We start from the raw sequence: 20,424 nt of genomic DNA, 5'->3' as shown, positions 1-20,424 counted from the left end.
GAAAAATGACATTAGGTATAAACTAGGGGATTCTGAATAAAGTATAAATCATGAGGATTCTCTATATTAGTTTGGCAATTTCTCTCTATATCTAAAACTGTCCTAAAAATCAAGCTTATTAAAAATATTTTTAATTTGCTCACATTTCTACCTTCTTGGGCTTGTTGTTGAATTCCTAGTTCCCTCCCATGAATCCAAACTCAGATTACCCCATAATGTTCTTGAATGCCTTTCCGGTTGCTCAATATCATCAACCTTGTGATCACCTGTGAGTTACAATACCTACGCCTCTTTATTATCAGCAGGCAAACTCTTCAACAAACCAGGGGAGATTAATGATTGTTTTATCTTTGCTATAAATGGTGATCTCTTGGCAGCTACTACAGCTTCTAACTGTGGCGACAGCTGAAACTCTAACACCAGGTACAAAGAGCTCATCATCATGTCCGATGGTTTTATGTGGTTTGAGGGGATACCTTTCCCTGTGGTGGATTACACACCCGAACACCTGAGAGCAGTGCGGGAGAGTTTTGTGTTTAAGGATGAAGACGTCTTAACAGTGTCTTTCCCCAAATCAGGTAAGGAAGCCGATCAGCGCCTGAGACGAACTGGGGCTGTGTTCCTCATCCGTTCATTAGACAAAGGAGGGCTTTCTCTTTGCCAGCCAGTGCTTTGGGGGATGAATCTGTGGCCTCATATCAATTACAGTCAGGGAAAAGGGTTTAGCCAGGCAGTTACACACTAAGGTGAGTGTTCAGAAGGGGTAATAGAAGGCACTGGGGAACCCGTAGCAGAGAATCCATCGCCAGATTCAGGCGCTTGTGTGGAGAAGTGGAGGGCAGTGACCAGTGAAGTCCTTAGAGAAGAAATAGAACAAACTAATAATTATGTGAGAGGATGGATCTGTTAATTAGCTTAACTGTCGTAATCATTTCACAATGTATACACACACCAAATAGTCATGTTGTACACTTCAAATATGTACAGTTTTGATGTGTCAGTTATATGTGAATGAACCTGGGAACAGGGGATGAATAAAACACAACTATCGAGTCCAGAAAGAAAAAGTAGAAGAAATAACACCCACACTGAGATGAAAAGAAGGAACATGAAATTATTCAGTGAAGAGGGATGTTTTCAGGAAGGGTCTCAGCATGAACAATGGGCGGGAACTGAGAAAGCCTGGCAGGTTCAAGGGGCCAAGAGGGTGTGGGTAGCATTTGTATGAGGCCCCTGGGAGTAGAAGGGACTGCAGGTTGAGCAAGGACTGAGGCTGAAGGCATTGGAACAGGCCTGGTAGTGAAAAGTCAAAGGCAATGGGAACAGATTAAAAAGATTTAGGCAAATAGCCAAAAGGTGGAAGCAACCTGAATGTCCATTGGCAGATGAATGGATAACCCAAATGGGCTTTATACTATAATGGAATATTATCTAGTCTTAAAAAGGAACAGAACTGCTCCCGCACCCCCCACTCGCCCCCCTCCCGGCGACGGGGGGGGGAGGGGGGGGGAGGGGGGCGGTGCCGGGGGCGGGGTGGACCGTCCCCAGTTTAAAAAAAAAAAAAAAAAAAAAAAGGAACATACACTACAACAGGGGTCCCCAAACTTTTTACACAGGGGGCCAGTTCACTGTCCCTCAGACCATTGGAGGGCTGGACTATAAAAAAAACTATGAACAAATCCCTATGCACACTGCACATATCTTATTTTAAAGTAAAAAAACAAAACGGGAACAAATACAATATTTAAAATAAAGAATAAGTAAATTTAAATCAACAAACTGACCAGTATTTCAATGGGAACTATGCTCCTCTCACTGACCACCAATGAAAGAGGTGCCCTTTCCGGAAGTGCGGCGGGGGCTGGATAAATGGCCTCAGGGGGCCGCATGTGGTCCCCGGGCCGTAGTTTGGGGACCCCTGCACTACAACATGGCTAACTGAGCGCATTATGCAGTGCACTAAGCCAGTCACAGAAGGAGAAATACTGTATGATCCACTTAACTGAGCTATCCTGAGTAATCAAGCCCTAAAAGAGAAAGCAGGGTGGAGGCAGCCAGGGACTGGAGGGAGGCGAGACAGAGCCGTTGTTTAACAGGTACAGGGTGTCAGCTTTGCCAGATGAAAGAGTTTGCACAACCATGTGAATGGTTTCAACACTACTGGCCTGTACACTGGGAAATGGTTAAGAAGTTACAATTTATGTTGTATTTTATCACAATATTGTTTAAAATCAGACTGAAAAAAAATGAGTGAGCATCCTCTTTTCTTCTTCATCCAGGAACAAACTGGTTGATTGAGATGCTCTGCCTGATTTACTCCAAAGGGGACCCCACGTGGGTCCAGTCCGTGCCCATCTGGGAACGCTCACCCTGGTTGGAGAACACGCACGGATACAACACCCTGAAGGACAAGGACGGCCCACGCCTCATCACCTCCCATCTCCCCATCCACCTCTTCCCCAAGTCTGTCTTCAAGTCCAAGACCAAGGTCAGTGCGCAATGGTCAAGATATGTTTGAGGAAAGCTTTTCCAACTTAAACATGCCTGCAGAGACGGATTTAACGGCGGGCACACCAGGCATGTGCTCGCTCTGGGCCCTGACTTCTGAAGGGCCCTGCAAAACCCCTACTTGACACCTTTTTCTAATGACAGGGGCCCAATATTTTCTTCTGCACTCAGGGCCTCAACCAACCTTAATCCGCCTCTGCCTGGGACTCACCTGGAGACAGTCTCATTCAGTAGGTCCGCGGAGGGGGAGGGGCAGGGGTAGGCACTGAGATTCTGCATTGGGTGATGTCACAGCCACACTTGGGGACAAGGATGTAAACTTTCCAGTTTATACTGGTCAGATGTAAACCAAAGGCAAAGCACAATTCCAGAATCTTAGAAAACGACGTTTTAAATCCAAGCAGAATATATCACTGTGTTACATGCTAGAGAACCTCATTTTGTTGCTCTAAAAAAAAAATAACTAACCAGTCTTTATAGAAATAAATGCTGTCTGCCATGTGGGGAGAAGTAGCAGATATAAAATCAGCCATTTAGGACGCAGAAATTTCATAAATGAAGTCCAAATCCAGGGTGATTGCTGGGGCATCGTGACTGGTTTTACTAACTGCTATGTCTTTCTATGGCCCTCTGATCTCAGCCACACGAATCTCTCCTGGGGATAACAGATGATCACCAGAGGGTTCATGGAATTCCAGGCTCTTGCATATCTCAGATGATCTGTAGAAACACAATTGCCTGAAAGGTGCTAATTGGTTTGTGATTTTAAAAAACATTTTATGGCCCTCGCCTGTTGGCTCAGTGGATAGAGCATCGGCCTGGCATGTGGATTTCCAGGGTTTAATCCCTGGTCAGGACACATGTGAGAAGCAACCATCTGCTTCTCTTCCCCTTTCTCTCTTCCTTCTCTCTCTCTTCCCCTCTTGCAGTCAGTGGCTTGATTGGTTTGAACATCACCCCAGGCACTGAGGATAACTTGGTTAATTTGAGCATCAGCCCCAGACAGCAGTTGCCGGGTGGATCCCAGTTGGGGCACATGCAGGAATCTGTCTCTCTATCTCCCCTCCTCTCACTTAAAAAAAAAAAAGTTTTATGCTTAAATTAGATTGCAAGGCTTAGAATAATATTCTCTTCTCTTGGAAATTTCACAATATGTCACAGCACAATGAAGGTTTAATTTTAATTTTCAATTATGATTGGCTTTCATTATTCTATTAGTTTCAGGTGTGCAGCATAGTGGTTAGACATTTGTAAAATTGATGAAGTTACATCCCAATAAGTCACCATACATAGTTATTACCCATCTGGCACCATACATAGTTATTACAATATTATTGACTATACTCTCTATGCTGTACTTCATATCCCCGAAGAAACCCAAAACACTAATTTAAAAAGACATATCTACCCTTACATCATTGCAGCATTATTCACAATAGCCAAGGTGTGGAAGCAGCCCAGGTGACCTTCAATAGACAATTGGATAAAGAAAATGAAAAACTTTCTTTTTAACCCATCACTTCTCAAGCTTATTTATAACACATCAATTATAAATTGTAAAAGCATATTCACATTGTGAGTTCTGAGTGTTTGTTAGATCCCCGCATGGGGAAACTGAGGGTTAGTGAGAGCTGGGGTCTGGAATCATGGCACAAAGAAAGTCGGTGCCGAATCCAGGGTACAACTCCGACATTCAAATGCCGAGCTCTTGCCTGACCTGTGGTGGTGCAGTGGATAAAGTGTTGACCTGGAAATGCTGAGGTCACCAGTTTGAAACCCTGGGCTTGCCTGGTCAAGGCACATATGGGAGTTGATGCTTCCAGCTCCTCCCCCCCTTCTGTCTCTCCTCTGTCTCTCCCTTTCCTCTCTAAAATGAATAAAAAAAAAAAAAAAATGCCGAGCTCTTGCACATGCGTGTGTCTGTGTGTGCACCAATCTGGAGTATTATCTTGTGGGATCTTTACACAACTGGGTAGCTACCGTCCAGATCCAGATTTAGAATATTTACCCCCCAAAAATTTCCTCATGCACCTCCCCAGTCAATGCTCCCCACAGAGGTGACCACACCACTGACTTATAACTCCATAGATTAGTTTTGCTTGTTCTTGACTGTCATAGAAATAGATTCACCATACAAATGCCTGCTGTGTATCTGTGAATACAGCATAATTTATTAGTCCCTCCTTCTGTTAGTAATCTTCAAACGACAGTACATAAACATAATACTTCGGAGCTTTTAAAACCTTCCGGTTGCTTCCTATTGTGAATAGGCTATGGTGTCCCAGAAGGAAGGAACAATGCTCTCCTCTTCCATTGTTATATGCTTAGCATTACCCCAGTGATTGGTCCATGGGAACTTTAAAATGTTTATTTGATTACTAAATGCAATAATTAACTTATTAAAAGAATCCATTGGTATTTAATAGGTATTTTCTAAAAATTGGCTTTTTTTCTCCCATTTTTATGAAGATGAGACAGGACAGGAAACTTTCATTATCCCATTTTTCTCTTAAAGGTGATTTATCTCATCCGAAATCCCAGAGATATTCTTGTGTCTGGTTATTTTTTCTGGATCATTTCCAATTTTGTTAAGAAACCAGAGTCACTGGAGCAATATTTTGAATGGTTCATCCAAGGCAACGGTGAGTGAATGCGAAGGAGGGCGGCTGGGCCTTGTCAGAGGCTTCCTGCCTTCCTTGGACTCCCTGACACCCGGGTCTCTGCAGCTCACTAACCTGAGGGTGCAAGGCTCCATCCCCACTGCAACCCAAAGCTTCTAATCCCACAGAATCTCGCAGTCACAAAACCCCAGCCAGCCTTCCAGATCGCACACCACGCTGGCTTTCCAACACTGACTTTCCAACACTGACACAGACACTCGGGTTTCTTTTCCTCTACTCTTCTAATTTTTAAAGGTCAGCCTTTTTTATTTTTAAAATGAGATGAGGGGAGATAGAGAGACAGACTCCCACATACACCTCAACTGTGATCTACCTGGCAACCCCTGTCTAGGGCCGATGCACGGACCAACCAAACTATCTTCAGGGCCTGAGGCTGACACTCAGCCCAACAGAGCCACTGGCTGCAGGAGGGGAAGAGAGAGAAAAGGGGGAGAGGCAGGGGTAGAGAAACAGATAGTGGCTTCTCCTGTATGCCCTGACCAGGGATCAAACCCAGGATATCTACATGCTGGGCTGATGCTCTATCCATTGAGCCAACCCACCAGGGCAAAAATCAGCTTTTTACTGGCCTCCTGTACAACTCAATCCTGACTTTCCCCATGTTTTAGATGCATCCTTGTAGAACTCCCTATACCCTCTTATCTCATCAGTCTAAAAAAATATACACATCTTGCCTGACCAGGCAGTGGTGCAGTGGATAGAGCGTCAGACTGGGATGCCGAGGACCCAGGTTCGAGACCCCGAGGTTGCCAGCTTGAGCACAGGCTCATCTGGTTTGAGCAAAAGCTCACCAGCTTGGACCCAAGGTCACTGGCTCAAGCAAGGGGTTACTCGGTCTGCTGAAGGCCCGCAGTCAAGGCACATATGAGAAAGCAATCAATGAACAACTAAGTTGTTGCAATGCGCAACGAAAAACTAACTAGAGATTGATCATCTCTCTCCCTTTCTGTCCGTCTGTCCCTGTCTATCCCTCTCTCTGTCTCTGTAAAAGAAAAATTAAAAAAAAAATTACACATTTTTATCTTTTTTCAGTATGCAGAGTTTTTAGGCTTCCTCGAGTACTTGAACTTAGCCAATTTTTCCCAAAACTCTATAATGAGTCCCATAGTTTAGCTTGATGTGGCTTCCTAGCTTCAGAACGGTTTCTCTAAAGCCCACAAACACGTGTCCTGGACAGAGCCATAGATTCCTCTCGTTCAATATGTTCAAAACCGACCTCATTGTCTTCCCACCCTAAATGGCTCCTACTGCAGATTTTTTTTTTTTTTTTTTACAGAGGCAGAGATAGACAGGGACAGACAGACAGGAACGGAGAGAGATGAGAAGCATCAATCATTAATTTCTCGTTGAGCATTGCGACTTCTTAGTTGTTCATTGATTGCTTTCTCATATGTGCCTTGACTGTGGGTCTTCAGCAGACCGAGTAACCCCTTGCTGGAGCCAGCGACCTTGGGTCCAAGCTGGTGAGCTTTTTGCTCAAACCAGATGAGCCCGCGCTCAAGCTGGCGACCTTGGGGTCTCGAACCTGGATCCTTCCGCATCCCAGTCCAACGCTCTATCTACTGCGCCACTGCCTGGTCAGGCTGCAGATTTTTTCTGGTTAAATAAATAAGACCACCCCTCACCCAAGGTCTGATGTTCCCATGTATCATCTTCTTCCCGTCCCAGCTCCCCATGCCCCTCGCTGCTTGCCTTGGTCTCAAACCCAATGATTCATGCCTTCATTCTGGCCTCTGCTAAAATGCCTTTATATTGAATATTTAGAGAAATCTTTCTTTTCAGCACTGAATAGATAGCGTCCCTCCCTGTGTTATAGTGTTATCTTTTCACCCCTTAGCACTCCTCACCAGTGAGTATGTATTCTAATTATTTGCTCATTCCAGCCCTGGCTGGTTGACTCAACAGTAGAGCGTCAGCCGGATGGGTGGATATACCAGGTTCGATTCCTAGTCAGGGCACAAAGGAGAAAGCAACCATCTGCTTCTCCACGCTTCTCACCTTCTCTCTCTCTCTCTCTCCCTCTCTCCTTCCCTCCCCTCACCTCCCCTCTCCTCCCACAGCCACACTTCAAATGGTTTGAACAATATGGCCCCGGGTGCTGAGGATGGCTCCATGGCCTCCTCCTCAGGCGCTGAAATGGCTCACTTCTGAGCAACAGAGCAGCAGCCCCAGATGGGCAGGGCATCGCCCCCTAGTGGGTTTGCCAGTGAATCCCAGTCAGGGCATGGGCAGGAGTCTGTCTCTGCCTCTCTTCCTCTCACCTAATAAAAAATAAAAATAGCTCTGGCCAGTTGGCTCAGCAGTAGAGTGTCAACCGGAGTGTGGAAGTCCTGGGTTCGATTTCTGGCCAAGACACGCAGGAGACGTGCCCATCTGCTTCTCCACCCTTCCCCCTCTCCTTTCTCTCTATCTCTTTCTTCCCCTCCTGCAGCCAAGGCTCCATTGGAGCAAAGTTGGCCTGGGCACTGAGGATGGCTCCATGGCCTCCACCTTAGGCACTAGAATGGCTCCAGTTGCAATGGAGTAATGGCCCAGATGGGCAGAGCATCACCCCCTTGTGAGCATGCCAGGTGGATCTCGGTCAGGTGCATGCAGGAATCTGTCTTTCTGTCTCCCTGCTTCTCATTCCATAAAAATAAAAAATAAAAAAATAAGTAATAATAATTATTATTATTTGCTCATTTCACGAGTCTCCCACATGACCTCGTTGACTCACTCGCTTTTGATCCCAGGCCCTACAGTGGTGTGTGCTGCATAGTAAGCAGCTAATAAACCTTCGTCAAATATGAGTATTTATGTATTATCCCTTCCATTGGTGCTTCATTAGCCAGAGTCACTGTTACATCCCACCTAGGTTAACGTAACAGACTCAGCGGTGTTCTAGCCTGCGTGCCCTGTGCCCTGTGCCCTTCTAAGCTGTGTGGCAATCATCTGTTACCTGTGGACAAGTACACAGTCCCAGAGTTGTTTGCCCTCAGGGTAAAGTTCAGTCTTCAAAGCCCACCGTCATGTTTCTTATTGAGCTGATGCTGGCTGAACGCTTCAGCCCTGGTTCCCACATCACTCCTTGTTACTCTTTCAGGAAAAAAAAAAAAAGGCAACGATGAGAGCCCGTGGTGGAAGCCCAGATGTGAAGACACCCCCCCCCCCCAAAGTGGTGCTATATTTGATCTTGCTATTTGGTGTAGAAAGTAGTCCAGATTGTGCATCAACCGTCACCAGGAACCAGGACAGTCCAATCAATAGTGGGCAACAAAGGCATATCCTGAAAACCTGGTCACTCTCACAGTATCTTGCTTCTTTGTGCCTTAAAACTCACACACCAGTCTGTCTTATGAAGTCAACACCAAAATCTTTATTGTTATCAATGAATACCAATATCCTGAGTTGTCTACCATCCTGTAGGAGGTCTATCCAAGCCCTTGGGAATTTAAGGCTCCAGAAATACTGTCCTTAAACCCAGGTAGCCGGACTCCCTGACCTGGACCCTGGTCTTAGAACAGGCTCTGAATTATATATGACAAAGCCTTAAGGGTCACTGCTCTGGATACATTTCCTCCTGGGCAGAGTAAGGGGTCTATGGGCTCCTACAGCTTACAGCCTTTTCATCACCCATGCTCTGGCAAATTTGAACCCAAGAATCCCCTGTGCAAAAGACCCCAAGCTACTTTATACACCAAGCATGCTTTAATGGCCTACGAGGTCCTCTGTCTTGGTCCCACCCCTAGGGCAGCCTGGACCAGCAGCACTGCTGGGTTAGGCTCGGCCAAAGGGCGAATCAAATGGAATGATGTGCCTGACCAGGTGGTGGTGCAGTGGATAGTGTCGACCAGGGACACTGAAGACTCAAGTTCAAAACCCTGAGGTCGCCGGCTTGAGCATGGGGTTGCTGGCTTGAGTGTGGGATCATAGACATGACCCCATGGTCTCTGGCTTGAGCCCAAAGGTTGTTGGCTTGAAGCCCAAGGTCACTGGCTTGAGCAAGGGGTCACTGGCTGGGCTGGAGCCACTCCAGTCAAAGCACATATGAGAAAGCAGTCAATGAACAACTACGGTGCCACAACAAAGAACTGATGCTTCTCATCTCTCTTCCTTCCTGTCTGTCTGCCCTTATCTCTCTCTTGCAAAAATAAATAAATAAATAAAGGAATGATTGCTGTTTGCAAGCACCCCTGAAGCTGTTCATTTGTGATCAAATGCTTCTCCCAACATTTTATAAGTTCAAAGTCAAAGGGCTATTAGGAATAATGCCTCTCTGGTGCACATGTGCATAACCTTCTTTCTGGTTCATAAACCTAGGCGTAGAACTGCTAAGGCATAGCAAATATAAATTTTCAACTTTAAAAGAGAATAAACCATTTCCCATAGTGATTGTATCAGTTTATATTCCCACAATGTAGGCATTAATGTAGGCATTTATCATAAATTTCCCACAAATAACACCTGAGAGCCCCTGTTACACCGTATCCTCAGTGACACTGGTTATTGTCAGTATTTTATGATTTTTTTTATTTTATTTATTCATTTTTAGAGAGGAGAGAGAGAGGGAGAGTGAGAGACACAGAGAGAGAGAAGGGGGTAGGAGCTGGAAGCATCAACTCCCATATGTGCCTTGACAGGAAAGCCCAGGGATTCGAACCAGCGACCTCAGCATTTCCAGGTCGACGCTTTATTCACTGCGCCACCACCGATCAGGCTTTATGATTTTTACTGTAGTAATTTTACAAAATAATTAGTGGAGAAATGACATGTATCACTTAGTTTATTTCTTCATGTATAGGCATGCCTCTTTGTTTATTCCTCCTCTTGCTTAAAGCTTTTCAAATGTCTTAAATGATCTTCCATGATTTTTTTATGGAAAGCAACCCTTTTTTGAATGTATTTCATTTCTCCTTAGATTAATAACATCTTTTTTTTTTTTTTTGTCTTTTTCTGAAGTTGGAAACGGGGAGGCATTCAGACAGACTCCCGCATGCGCCTGACTGGAATCCACCCGGCATGCCCACCAGGGGGCGATGCTCTGCCCATCTGGGGCGCTGTTCTGTTGCAACCAGAGCCATTCTAGCAACTGAGGCAGAGGCCACAGAGCCATCCTCAGCGCCCGGGCCAACTTTGCTCCAATGGAGCCTTGGCTGCAGGAGGGGAAGAGAGAGACAGAGAGGAATGAGAGGGGGAGGGGTGGAGAAGCAGATAGGCGCTTCTCCTGTGTGCCCTGGCTGGGAATCGAACCCGGGACTCCTGCACGCCAGGCCGACGCTCTACCACTGAGCCAACCATCCAGGGCCCTAATGACATCTTTATGTTACATTTTCCAGTTGTCCGTGCCTGATTTTGAGGAATGTAAGTGATTTTGAATGTTGATTGTGGATTTGCCAATATGAATTAATTCTCTTCTTAATTCTGTTTCCCTGTAGGTTCTCTTTGATTTTCCAGGAAGTATGAATATAACTTTTGAGTAATGACTATAATCTTAACTTCAAATAGGTATATATTGTCTTTATTTTTTTTCTCTTATCTCTTTGGCCAGGGCTCTGAGACAATACCGAATAGCAGTTCAGCCTGTGGTCTATAATCCTTTCAATTTGCTCTTGTATTCAGGTTGCTAATATTTTGTCAAAGATTTCTGCATCTATATCCATCAGGGATATTGGTCTGTCATTTTCTCTCCTTATAGTGTCCTTATCTGGCTTTGGGATCAAGGTAATGCTGGCTTCATAAAATGAGCTTGGGAGTGTTGCCTCCACTTCAGATTTTCCTTTTGACATTTGAGAAGGCTTGGCATTAATTCTTTTTTTTTTTTTTTTTTTGGATTTTTCTGAAGTTAGAAGTGGGGAGGCAGTCAGACAGACTTCTGCATGTGCCTGACCAGGATCTACCCAGCATGCCCACCAGGGGGCAATGTTCTGCCCATCTGGGTTGTTGCTCCGTTGCAACCAGAGCCATTCTAGTGCCTGAGGCAGAGGCCATAAAGCCCTCCTCAACACCTGGACCAACTTTGCTCCAATAGAGCCTTGGCTGCGAGAGGGGAAGATAAAGATAGAGAGGAAGGAAAGGGGGAAGGGTGGAGAAGCAGATGGGTGCTTCTCTTGTGTGCTCTGACCAGGAATTGAACCCGGGACTTCCACATGCTGGGCTGATGCTCTACTGTTGAACCAACTGGCCAGGGCCGCATTAATTCTTTTTTAAATTTTTTTCACTTTATTTATTTATTTATAAGTGAAAGGAGGGGAGACAGTGAAACAGATCCCCCTGGACCCCAACCAGGGTCCACCTGGCAACCCCTGTTGGGGCCAATGTTTACAACCGAGCTATTTTTAGATCCTGAGGCAAGGCTCTACAGAGCCATTCTCAGAGCTCAGGCCAAAGCACTCGATTCAATCAAGCCATGGCCATGGGAGGGGAAGAGAGAGAAGGAAAAGGGGGAGGATGGGTGAAGCAGATGGTCACCTCTCCTGACCGGGAATCAAACCCAGGAATTCCACATGTCAGTTCAATGCTCTACCATTGAGCCAGCCAGCCAGGGCCAGCATTAATTCTTTCTTTAATATTTCATAGAATTGACCAGGAAACTACCTGATTCTGGGCTTTTCTTTGTTGGGAAATTTTGATTACTAATCCAGCCTCCTTACTTGTTATTGCACTCTTTCTGATTTTCTTTTTCTTCATGATTCAGTCTTGGTAGGTTGTGTGACAAATTTCTAGGTATTTATTCATTTCCACTAGGTGTGTAATTGTTCATAATGGTCTCTTACAATCCCTTGTGTTTCTGTGGCATCTGTTGTAATGGCTCCTCTTCCATTTCTTTTATTTATTTGAGTCTTCTCTATTCTTTTCTTAGTTAGTCTAGCTAAAAGTTTGTCTATTTTGTTTATTTAAAACAAACCAGCTCTTATTTTTGTTAATCTATTCTAATGTTTTCTGGTCTATTTTCTTCTCCTCTGGTCTTTGTTATTTCCTCCCTTCTGCTAACATTGGCCTTAGTTAGTTCTTCTCTTTCTAGTTCCATGAAGTGTAAGATTAGGTTGTTTATTTGATATCTTCCTTTTTCTTCATGTAGAAGTGTATCACTCCAAACTTCTCTCTTAGGACTGCTTTTGCTGCCTCTCATAAGTTTTGATACATCGTGCTTCCAGCTGTTTGTTTCAAGAGTTTTTCAATTTCCCTTCTGATTTTTTCTTTGACACACTGGATCCTTTCTCCTGGATTCACTTTATTTGTTCCTGAAGTATAACTTAAACTGGTTTTCTTGTGACAAAAGTTGTAAATTTCCTCAGCATTTTGCCTGAAACCATCTTTATTTTGTGCTCATTTTTGCATGCTAGATTAACTGAACAGGATTCTCAGTTGATAATTGCCCACTTGACTTTGGGGTCAAGAAGGCTTGGATGTGGTAGAAACCCTTTTAGAATTATGAAAGTCTTAAGAAATGGAAGATGGAGTGAGAAGATTTACCTCCCAAGAAGAAAATATTAACTATAGGAAATGACAAATTTCAGGTAGTTGTGCCTGAGAATTACTGGCATTGATGAAATCTCAGGTTGAAGAACCACACCTGGCCTCACAGAGAATTACTACAGAGAAATCTTCACCCGGTCTCTAAGAAAGCTGCAGTGGAAAAAAAAGGAAAGAAAATCTTAAACCAGAGAAAATGCAGATAATTTCCAAAGGGATCATAATTACAATACCAACAATGAAAGCAAGAAGATAGATAAATATTTTCAAGGGCAATGAGAGTGACCTAACAACCAAAAATTCTAAATATGAACAGATTGGGCGCAGCAAGAATATCAGTCCCCAGGTGAACATACAATACAATGTAGAGATAGCACATATAAAATTGTACACCTGAAATCTGTATAATTTTATTAACCTATATCATCCCAATAAGTTCAATTAAAAAAAAAAAAGAATACCATTCCTTCAGCCACATGGTTCTCTGAAGAGATCTCCCTGGAGACCCTTGAAAGCTAGGTATATAACCTGCTCTAAATGAACCCTGCTCATATGAGGTAAATGCCTGGGGTTGGGTAATAATTTTCCATCTCTACACTCACTCAAGCATTAAGCAAATAGTTATGAGAGTTGTAAATGTGCCAGACATTGTGTGATCTGGTGTGCCCACAAGAGTGGATATAATAGATAGGTTCATACTTTCACAGATTCTGTAATCTACCTGCTCTTTCTGCCTCCCCCAATGCAGTGGCATTTGGATCATGGTTTGACCACACTCGTGGCTGGATGTCCATGAGGGAGAAGGAGAACTTCTTGATAGTGAGTTATGAAGAGCTAAAACAGGTAATTTTTCTTCTTGTGGTGAGCTCCTTGTCTCATCACCATCTTTACGCCCTCTAATTTCTATCCGTTCCTCTGTGTCTGTCGTCCACCTTCTCTGTCAAAATGTGGCCTAGTGAAGGGTCATTAGGTTTGAAAGAAGCTCCCTGGTCCTCATTATTCCTCTCTGGTTGGCCCCCTGGCTCCACGCTCTATTTCTTTATGTGTTCTCTTTTGTTTCATTTGCTATCCTAGGGGCTCTGTTTGTGTGTGGAGACAGAATACAGTGGCTTATAATCACACTGGCAGCTGGTTCGAAAATTTCTAGGGGTGGGACACACGATGCTGCTGATAACCTCGTGGTGGGAGGGACTGAGAAACACCCGGCTCTCCCTTTCTTTCTTTCTTTCTTTCTTTCTTTCTTTCTTTCTTTCTTTCTTTCTTTCTTTCTTTCTTTCTTTCTTTCTTTCCTTCCTTCCTTCCTTCCTTCCTTCCTTCCTTCCTTCCTTCCTTCCTTCCTTCCTTCCTTCCTTCCTTCCTTCTTTCTTTCTTTCTTTCTTTCTTTCTTTCTTTCTTTCTTTCTTTCTTTCTTTCTTTCTTTCTTTCTTCCTTTCCTTCATCAATTTGGGACTGGGTAGAAGCAAGTTTGATTCCGAAGATGTGTCCATCTGTCTGGCAACCCAAACTGATTGATGGAAGGAAAAAGAGCTCATGAAATCAATCTGTGTAATGATTTTGACATGCCAAGTACTGAACTGACCAGTGATGGGCAGGACAAGCTGTCAGATGAAGCTCAAAGCCCTTAAGGGTGGTTGAGCCATTAAAAGAAGACCTTTACCTATTGGTGGGATCTTGGAAAAAAGAAAAAAAAACCATAAACACAAGGCCTGACTGTTGGTGGCACTGTGGGCAGAGCATTGACCTGGATACTGAGGACCCAAGTTTGAAATCCCGAGGTCGCCAGCTTGAGCAAAGGGTCATCAGCTTGAGCATGGGATTATAGACGTGACCCCTTGGTTGCTAGCTTGAGCCCAAAGGTTACTGGCTTGAAGCTCAAGGTCACTGGCTTGAGCAAGGGGTCACTGGCTCAGTTGAAGCCCCCAGGTCAAGGCACATATGAGAAAGCAATCAATGAACAACTAAGGAGCCACAACTAAGAGTTGATCTTTCTCATCTCTCTCCCTTCCTGCCTCTCTCTCTCTCTTACTAAAAGGAGGAAAGAGAGAAAGAGAGAGAGAGAGAGAGAGAAAGAGAGAGAGAGAAAGAAAGAAAGAAAGAAAGAAAGAAAGAAAGAAAGAAAGAAAGAAAGAAAGAAAGAAAGAAAAAGAAAATAGGCTTTTTTTTTCTATCTGACAGATGTCATTCCCATCATCTTCTTCTGGTTTCTTCTGTCCAATCCTCTGTGATTTACACATGAATTTTATTTTGACCCAAAAGCCTCTTGTAACACATTTAGCATCCTCAAGAACATGCTTTCATACCCTCCTGGAATTATGCTTTCAAGTCACAATTTGAACTTTTATTGTATTAATTTCTATAGTTGTGCATGTTCTTGTTAGATCATGTTGGCTCGTGAAGTAAAGCAAATTTTTACTTTAAAAAATTTTATGTATTGATTTGAGGAGGGAGCATTGATTTGTTGTTCCAGTTATTTATGCATTCATTGGTTGATTCCTGTATGTACCCTGACCAGGGATCAAACCCACAACCTTGGTGTATCAGGTCGACGGTCTAACCAACTGAGCTACCTGATCAAGGCAAGAAAATATTTAAAACACTGTAGCTCTAAGAGGAAGGTCAATGATTCAAAGCAAACTGTTTCTGGTTATAAAATTCATTTTTAAATAATCTTCCAGTAACATGTGCCAGGTTTTAATTATTATTATTATTTTTTATTATTTATTTATTTATTTATTTTTTTTAGAGAGGAGAGAGAGTGGGAGAGAGAGAAGGGGGAGGGAGGAGCAGGAAGCATCAACTCCCATATGTGCCTTGACCAGGCAAGCCCAGGGTTTTGAACCGGCAACCTCAGCGTTCCAGGTCGACGCTTTATCCACTGTGCCACCACAGGCCAGGCCAGGTTTTAATTATTAAAATAACATATAAGAAGATATTGTAAAACTCTACATGGTTAGTTATAGAAAACTGTATGATTTGATGGCATGGCCAGAATTTGAAATCAATCCCTTAAAGATTTGTCAAGTTCTCCCTAAACTTCTCCACGCTTAATCCTTATCATAATTATCTAGAAGCCTTTTCTAAGTCTCATTAGAAAATCCAGGCCCGCCTTGGCTGGTAGCACAGTAGATAGAACGTCGTTCTCTGGTGCCAAGGTTGCCGGTTTGATCCAAAGGGTGCAGGCTTGACCCTCAGGTCACCAGTTCAAGCCCTGGTCAGGGCACATATGAGAAGCAATCAATGGGTGTATGACTAAGTGGAAAAACGTGTTGATGCTTCTCTCTTTCTCTTTTCCTTCCTCTCTTTTGTATCAATGGGGAGAAAAGAGGGAAGGGAAGGGAAGGGAAGGGAAGGGAAGGGAAGGGAAGGGAAGGGAAGGGAAGGGAAGGGAAACCCAGGCTCTATATTTCATTGTTAAGGTGTCTTGAATTCAGCTGCGCTGTGAAATTCCTGTTGACTCCATCCTTTACATATTTGTGCTCTTTCTTTCTACCTTCTTCTCCCTGGTCACATCCAGCTTGATACCTCATTTCAGTGCAGTTCCTCTCTTCCTCTCCTTCCTCCTCTGCTCCCAATCCTGCAATTTCCTCCTCATTTTCCTTTTTATATTCTTTCTCTCTCATATCCTTTCTTTCGCTTCTTCTTCTTCCAGGACACACGAAGCACTGTACAGAAGATCTGCAGATTCCTGGGCAAGAAATTAGAACCAGAAGAACTGAACTCCCTCCTCAAATATAGCTCCTTCCAGGTCATGAAAGAAAACAAGATGTCCAATTATACTCTCTTGCGTGGTTGGCTTTTGGATGGGGAGAGTGGATCACTAATGAGAAAAGGTAAAAGAAAGCAGTCCTCCTTCACGAATGTGTCAGAACAAGAGGACATTCTGTGCTTGCAGTAGGGCACTAGCAGGTGGGACTAGGGAGTGTGTTTGAACTTATCAACTGCTCATCACCCAGAGGACTTGTCACACACTCCTCTCAGGGGGTCTCTTTTCAGGGCACCGAAGTGGGCTGCAGGCACTCGGAGAAAGTTGACTAGACTGGAGTGGTCATCTGACTTAGGCAAGTCATTCAGATTCTCTCTCCTCCAAATTAGGCACAGGGGTACCGATTCTACAAGTGGTGACCAGGTAAACTTGCACACCTGCCAACCTGCCGGCTATGACTGACCTCAGAAGTGAGGACATGAGTGGGATGGTCATGCTGGTGCTACCCCATTGCTTATTTAGCATAGAGAACTTCCTGAACAAAGAAATGTGTGAACAATGACTCACCTGGAAAAGGAGAAAGGAGAGACTTTTCACTTAGCTAAGAGCTTGTCTTGCTATATCAGACAATGTGGTGAATAATTAATCGTGGCCGCCACGTCTTTGGACTAAAGATGAATAAAGAGTGTCCACTGCATGGAATAGGAGGAGCCCATTATCCCAGACACCCTGGAGTTCAAGCACATCCAGGATGATCCATGGAACAATGGAATTAAACAATTCAAATAGGGGAGGACTGCCACCCAGTGCAGAACGGGTAGGAGCCACCACCCTAGTGAGGCCAGGTGGTCAGAGCATCAAGACAAAGAAGCTAATTCTTGATCTTTAAATTCTAGAGGGTTACTAGACTTATCATGATCACATGACAAGGTATATAAATGTCAAATCACTGTGTTGTACACCTGAAATGGATGTAATATTATATGCTAACTATACTTTAATAAAATAATATTTTTAATCTAATGAAATATAACCTGCCAGGTTTGAATTTACTTGGGACCCATGATCCCTTTCTGATTTCTCCCTTTTGGAACAGGACCATGTACTCTATGCCTTTCATACCATTGTATTTTGGAAACAGACAACTTGTTTGGTTTCACAGGTTCACCTGTACAGAGACACTCCCTCACCTTATGGTTCACATGGGGCAGCCATGTTGAATTTACAAACACTCAAGGGCTCGTTCTGGCTTACTCAGTCAGGTGTGCTATGGAGGACACATGCACACAAGAAATCAAGTGTAATAAAAACTGTTCTAGGCCCTGGCCTGTTGGCTCAGCGGTAAAGCATCAGCCCGGCGAGTGGAAGTCCCAGGTTCCATTCCTGGTCAGGGCACACAGGAGAAGCAACCATTTGCTTCTCCACCCCTCCCCCTCTCCTTCCTCTCTTTCTTCCCCTCCCACAGCCAAGGCTCCATTGGAGCAAAGTTGGCCCGAGCGCTGAGGGTAGCTCCATGGCCTCCACCTCAGGTGCTAGAATGGCCCTGGTTGCAACAGAGCAACACCCTAGATGGGCAGAGCATCACCCCCTAGTGGGCATGCTGAGTCGATCCCGGTTGGGCGCATGCGGGAGTCTGTCTGTCTGCCTCCCTGTTTCTCACTTCAGAAAATTACAAAAAAAACCCAAAAAACAAAACTGTTCTAGCCCTTGCTGAATAACTCGGCTGGATAACAGCTAGTTAGAGCTTCATTCTCAAACTCAGAGGTTGCCAGTTTGATCCCAGTCAGGGCACATATAAGAACAAATCGATGTTCTTGTCTCTCTCTCTCTCTAAAATCAATAAATAAAAATATTTAAAAAAAAAATTGTTCTAATAATGAAGAGGATGAGCATGAAGGTGACAGCAGATATTTCCAGGGCACCAATTAGACATTCGGCTATATAATTTCTATGCAAATAAGTTAACTGCTCACAAAAATTAGGGGATCCGGAACGTGCAGATACTCCAGTACTTTCAGCCTTTTGTATAGTGCCTTTCACCAATGAAATAAAAGTTGGTTTTGCATCTCATTTGCATAATCAAACCATTTTTTTTTTTACTTGTCATTTGCTTTTCTGATGTTCCTGTTTAATAAAAAAAATCAAATGCTTCTTTTTTTATCGTTTCATATTTATCTTGAAATATCCCCTAATTTTTGTGAGAAGTATATATAATATATGTACTACTAATTTATATTGTTCTGTTGTACATTAATTTAATCAATGTATTCCTTTAGTTAATATATTAATATACTGAAATATTAATTTATATAAAATAATAATATAATCACAAATTAAGAATATGGCTTCCGGTTTCAAAAACTTTCTCTTCAAACCCACACCCATCACTTTCTGTCCACCCTCCCCGCCTCGGGCCTCTTTCTCCTCGTGGAAAGGTGGAGACAGGAACAGCACGGTCCTGACTCTTGCAGTCATCCTTTCAACAAATGTTTGAGGACATGCTGTGTGTCTATGACTCCGAACACTAAGTCTTTGGCAACTTAAAATAAAAGTGTGTGGCTTTCTAAAATAGATATTGGAGATACAAGCCATGCAGAGATGCTCACACACAAAGGATCCGTGCAGCGTCGGACGTGAGAAGTGTCAGGAAGTATATAAAATAAGAAGCAAGGCTGGGGGCTGACGGTTCTAAACTGGGCTGTGAGTGGACAGAACATCCCTGGGAGGATGGCATTGGAGTGAAGACCTGAAGGAAGCCCACGGGCAAGACATGGGTGCGAATATAGTGGTCCAGAGAGAAGGAGTGTGACAGGCAGACAGTCTGAAAAGGCAGACGCCTAGCGCGCTGGAGGCAGAATCAGGAGACTCAATATGACGGAGCTGAGGAGCCGGTGGTAAGACATGGAGCCAGAGAAATGACGGGACCAAATCACTGAAGCCACGTGGAAGCCGTGAGCACTTGCACAGAGTGAAACCAGAAGAAGTCCTTGGAGAATCTGAGCAGGAACTGACATGATCTGGAATCACGCCATCGTGGTTCCCCAGGAATCTAGACGGCTGCCGTGCTGTGGATAACTTAGAAAGGAGGGAGAGCCAAAGCAGAGGCTGATTAGAAACCTGACACAGGACGTGAGCACACCATACGGTGCACAGGGATGTGCTGTAGAATTGGGGAGCTGAAACCTGTATCATTTTGTTAGCCAGTGTCATCCCCAATCAATTCAGTCAAATAAATAAATAGAATCGAACACAATAATCCAGGTGAGAAATGATGTTGGTTTGGTCCAAGGTGGTAGCAACAGAGGTGGGGAGCAGTGGCCGGATTCTAGATGCACGAGAGCGCAGAGCTGCATTGCTGCTGATGAGGTGTATCCTGCGGTGGGGGGAGGAGAAGCTAGGAAACTGTTTCCCGACAGGTGGAAGTAGAAACGGGTACCATGCAGGCAGAAAATGCCCCCCACGGACCCATTGGTCATTCTGCCATATTGGCTACCATCTCCATGTCAAGTAAACAGAGGAATAAGTCCAGAAGGAGACATGTTGGGGTCTCGAGACCTGCCCTTACATCTGATCTGAGTCTCTATTTTGTTTGTCAGGCATTTGCGGGGACTGGAAAAATTACTTCACGGTGGCCCAAGCTGAAGCGTTTGATAAAATATTCCAGGAGAAGATGGCAGACCTTCCTCAAGAGTTGTTCCCCTGGGAATAATGTTCAAAGACTTCTAGATATCGTGGAGATAAATGTTTGTTCTCCTGCCCTTATACGTGTGGTGACTGGCGGTAACTGTATAAAACCTGTTGTTTCATCTCGGAGCCTTGAATTATTAAATCTCTGAACTTTGACGGACTTGATGATTAAAAGTTACCAGGGAAACTCTAATTCACTGCCTGGCATCCCAGCTGCTAAAAAACATTTAACACATGAAGAATGATACATAACGTAAGTGTTACCCATCATTATGCCAAATTATTTTTTTGTAAAAATGAGAAATAAAGTTACAGAACTAGTTTAAACTCCTTTTTGATAGGGTTGCAGGCGGGGCTATGACCCCTTCCTCCCTTAAGTAGATGAAGGGACAT

The 20,424-nt window shown here is 44.0% G+C and overlaps 1 protein-coding gene across 1 annotated transcript; it reads left to right on the top strand.

The window, feature by feature from the left end:
- Positions 1 to 310: 310 nt before the first annotated feature.
- SULT2A1 (sulfotransferase family 2A member 1) lies at positions 311 to 20,150 on the top strand. The gene is made up of 6 exons (XM_066373877.1): positions 311 to 578; positions 2,280 to 2,488; positions 5,024 to 5,150; positions 13,390 to 13,484; positions 16,291 to 16,471; positions 19,941 to 20,150. The coding sequence occupies exons 1-6, from the start codon at positions 443 to 445 to the stop codon at positions 20,051 to 20,053; spliced, it is 861 nt and encodes a 286-aa protein (XP_066229974.1). The 5' UTR covers positions 311 to 442; the 3' UTR covers positions 20,054 to 20,150.
- Positions 20,151 to 20,424: the final 274 nt, after the last annotated feature.

This window comes from Saccopteryx leptura, chromosome 3 (assembly GCF_036850995.1).
Source record: "Saccopteryx leptura isolate mSacLep1 chromosome 3, mSacLep1_pri_phased_curated, whole genome shotgun sequence".
In the NCBI taxonomy this organism is placed as follows: Eukaryota; Metazoa; Chordata; class Mammalia; order Chiroptera; family Emballonuridae; genus Saccopteryx; species Saccopteryx leptura.
The sequence above is the reverse complement of the archived record's forward strand: the minus strand, read 5'-3'. Positions and strand labels throughout refer to the sequence as shown.

What these genes read in the sequence shown, in the direction of transcription:
- SULT2A1 (XM_066373877.1), top strand. Translation starts at nt 443, where the DNA reads ATGTCCGATGGTTTTATGTGGTTTGAGGGGATACCTTTCCCTGTGGTG. An exon ending in GTTATGAAGAGCTAAAACAG is followed by an intron (nt 13,485 to 16,290) that starts GTAATTTTTCTT and finishes TTCTTCTTCCAG; the next exon opens with GACACACGAAGCACTGTACA. An exon ending in TGGATCACTAATGAGAAAAG is followed by an intron (nt 16,472 to 19,940) that starts GTAAAAGAAAGC and finishes TTTGTTTGTCAG; the next exon opens with GCATTTGCGGGGACTGGAAA.